The sequence below is a fragment of the Carlito syrichta genome, unplaced genomic scaffold (genome assembly GCF_000164805.1).
Source record: "Carlito syrichta isolate Samal-C Ts95f unplaced genomic scaffold, Tarsius_syrichta-2.0.1 Scaffold314006, whole genome shotgun sequence".
Lineage (NCBI taxonomy): Eukaryota > Metazoa > Chordata > Mammalia > Primates > Tarsiidae > Carlito > Carlito syrichta.
The window spans coordinates 695,867-699,649 of record NW_007258102.1 but is presented as its reverse complement, the minus strand read 5'-3'; the positions used below and the strand labels follow the sequence as shown (position 1 = coordinate 699,649).

General features: G+C 39.7%; 1 protein-coding gene across 1 annotated transcript in view; it reads right to left on the bottom strand.

Annotated features, from left to right (window-relative positions):
• Window positions 1-1,026: 1,026 nt before the first annotated feature.
• The window catches only part of SNAI2 (snail family transcriptional repressor 2), a 13,352-nt gene continuing 10,595 nt past the window's right edge, over window positions 1,027-3,783 (bottom strand). Inside the window, exons 2-3 of the mRNA XM_008070758.2 lie at window positions 3,138-3,683; window positions 1,027-2,240 (exon numbers count right to left, since the gene is read on the bottom strand). Coding sequence (XP_008068949.2) covers window positions 2,059-2,240; window positions 3,138-3,683 — 728 coding nt within the window. The 3' untranslated portion in view covers window positions 1,027-2,058. The remainder of the gene's footprint in view (window positions 2,241-3,137; window positions 3,684-3,783) is intronic.

Here is a 3,783-nt window from a genome sequence, read left to right as displayed (position 1 = left end):
TTTTAAGTCAAATGCATAATTTTTTAATGTTGGTTAAAAATGTAAATATAACATACCGTGGAAGGAATGCGAACATTAAGAGAATATTATTGGTATTTATTGTTGGTCATCTGCTAAAGGGCTATCACTAATATCTTTGGATTACTAGTTCCAGCTTTTATGTGCATCACAAGGACATTAAAAGGAAAAACTTGATTCTGCAAGTTCTGATTTGACCACCAGATTGAAGTGACTAACAATAGCAGGAACAATCTTTATAATGGGGTTGGAGTTTGAATTTGAATACATACTTCACTAAATCTCATAGTTCTGATGGTTAGGATTTTTGTATAAGAGTTAGTACATATGCATTTAGTAAACATGTACTTGTCTGTGGAGTAGATGGTCATATTATATTTTCTCCAGTACACATTAGGTTTGAGTGGGGGGCTTGTTCAACTTGTTCAAATACTATAAAAGGAAACTTTAACTTTTCACGCTTCAGCCCTGTTCCGATCAGACTTATCTCTTATTTTATATCAGTAGACATGAGGTTTTCTTTGCATGGTTCAATTTTACAACTTGTATAACTTATGGTAGATCCATTTTTTCCTGATTTTTTAAGTTTAGTTTTCTACTTTTTCCTTTTTTTCTTGTTAAATGATATTTCTTAAAAAAAAAAAAACAAAAAACAAAAAACTGTTCCAGTGGCTTATGTGCTAATATAAGTAATTGGAATTTGCTTTCATAAAGTCAACATGAATAAAGTTTTAAAAAATATTTTTGGATATTAAATATGTAACTATTTTAGCACTCAGAAAGTGTATGCTAACAAGTTACCATCATGAAGTTGTCTTTTCTGAATTTGACAGTAAACGAATACTAGCAGTTTAATTTATTATAATCTAACACGCAATAACACTTGATGTGCATAATAAACAGTTAACTTTTTTCTTATTAACAAAATAAATAACTCTTTGTACTATTGCAGTCTGATACAAATCACGAAGCTAGCAAAATCTCTGAATATAGCATACAAACAACAGATTTTAAATCAAAAATGTTTATTGTAAAAAAAAAAAAAGAACTTGAAAAATCCTTTTAAAAAAGAAACATTGATTTCACAAGTCTTTGGGTTGTTCATAGCCATAGCTATAGACATCTCACTTTCATACAAAACTCATTCAATCATATAAAAATAAACACAAATTTACATTGTTTCATCAACTATACAATTCATTAAAAAAGGCACTTGGAAGGGGTGTTGTATTATTGCATTTGTTGTATGCATTTAAAATAGTTTAAGCACATTACTGGATTTCTAAGAATCCTCTCTTGCACTTATTCCCATCTTTAATTAATTTTAGAAAATCATTAGAATTATTTTCAAAAGTAAGACATGGAGCATGCACCAGGAATGTTCAAAGCTAGTCTCTTCCTCCTCCCGCAAGGCACATACTTTTTATTGGCAAAAACAAAACAAAAAATACTTTACTACATTCTCCTGCATTTTGTTCTTGTTCTTTTCTTCTCTCTCTTAGACATACACTTTAAAGCATTATAGCTCATCAAAAAGAGGCTTTATCTCAACGACGGCAACCAGACATCAGACATGTAATGAAGTAAACTTGGAATACTTTTTAAGGCACCTGAGATCGTGTCTGGCAGATTCTCTTCCTATACGACATTCTAGTACAAACTCTATTGCGAAGCAACACTGTTCTTTCAGTTGAAATGATTTGGCAGCAATGTAAATCTTTGCATTCTTTCTTAGGAAGAAAAGATGCAATGTGCTTTTCACTTCATCTTTGAAGAGAAAGGTTCTTGTCTTTTAGTCTCTCAATCTGTCAGTAAATATATAGTAATTTTAAACTTCACATGGAAAGGATTAACTTTAAACACATGGGGTCCGTGCTCTTGCAGCTCGTGTGTGTGTGTGTGTGTGTGTGTGTGTGTGTGTGTTTATCTATACATATTATTTGGTCAGTAAGTACAAGAGAAAATGCCTTTGGACTTATTTGTCATTTGGCTTCGGAGTGAAGAAATGCATTCTGTTCGAGTAAACATTGATTGCGTCACTCAGTGTGCTACACAGCAGCCCGATTCCTCGTGTTTGTGCAGAAGAGACATTCTGGAGAAGGTTTTGGAGCAGTTTTTGCACTGGTATTTCTTTACATCAGAATGGGTCTGCAGATGAGCCCTCAGGTTTGACCTGTCTGCAAATGCTCTGTTGCAGTGAGGGCAAGAAAAAGGCTTCTCCCCTGGGGGTGAGGGTGAGGGATGAAAAAGAAAGTCAGTGTTTTTAGAGGAAACACAAAGTCAAATAACATTCATAAGAATCCACCACATTTCGCCAACAGAATGAAAAGCAGCAGAGCCTGATTAAAATTCCCCACAGTAGATGCTTATTTTGATATCTGTCCCTTTCATATAGATTTCAGCGTTGCACTAAGAAGTCACACACAGCACACTAACTGCTGCCAGTCTTGCAGAAAGAATTCACATCATCTAGGACTTTCACTTATGAAAGCTTCCTGCTTCAGCAGGTGCAGCTGGTGTTGAGCGCCTCCCAACATTTCCCAATATTTACCCTTTTCCCTCTTTCTGCATCGTGACGGAGGCAGTATACGTGCCTCGACGCCCCGTGGCATGATTCTGGGTGAGGAATAAGAAATGCCGCGCCCCCCCCAAAACAAAAGAGGCAAAGCAACGTAGTTTCAACTATCCAACTCACTAAGGAGTGATAAATATCACAGCGAGACCTTAACTGACAGAAAACGAAGGGGAAACCCTATCTATTTACCAAATCAATTGATTAAGATAGCAACATTTGTATTTACTGATTGCTGGGGGCAGTTTCACAGAACACACATTCAAGCACATCTTTCTTGATTTTTTAACTGATCTTTGAGACCAAACCTTCCTGAATCTACTTTCCAAAGTCTAAATGTTGTTTGCAGTCCCCGAAGCAGAGTTTGCTAGTGAGAAAAGGAGCACTTTGTGCTGTCACCGCTTTCTGAGTAGTCAGGAGGCAGCTACCAATGACTGTCCCTCATTAAAAGCACGGTGTCACCACCGCGCGCAAATCCTCCAGCCAGCCAGCCCGGGGCTTCACTCTATCTGAGAGCCATACGCCTGTCTACATTTTGTTCTCTTACCAGTGTGAGTTCTGATGTGTCCTTGGAGCAGCCAAGGTCTGGAAAACGCCTTGCCGCAGATCTTGCAGACACAAGGTAACGTGTGGGTCCGAATGTGCATCTTCAGGGCTCCCAGGCTCACATACTCCTTATCACAGTATTTGCAGCTGAACGATTTCCTAGACTGGGCATCACAGTGCAGCTGCTTATGTTTGGCCAGCCCGGAGAAAGTCGAATAGGTCTTATTGCATAAGTTGCACTGAAACTTCTCGGCTTCAATGGCATGCGGGTCTGAGAGCTTGGACTGGAGCCGCTCCTCTTCATCGCTGATGGGGCTTTCGGAGCCGCTGTGGTCCTTGGATGAGGTGTCGGACGGAGGAGGAGGGCTCACTCGCCCCAAGGAGGAGGGGTATCCGGCAAGAGGCGAGAGACCGCTGGGGAGAGGGGCGTGGAACGGCGCGGTCGTCGTCCACACGGTAATGGGGCTGTAAGCGCCGGAGTTGAGGACCTCTGGTTGTGGGATGACCGGCATGGGGTAACTCTCATAGAGGTATGGGGAAATGATCACTGGGGGGAAGAGAGGGAAGAGGAGAAGATTAAGGCGAGAACAACCAAAGCGCACACACACGCACGCGCGCGCACACACACACACACACACACACACACA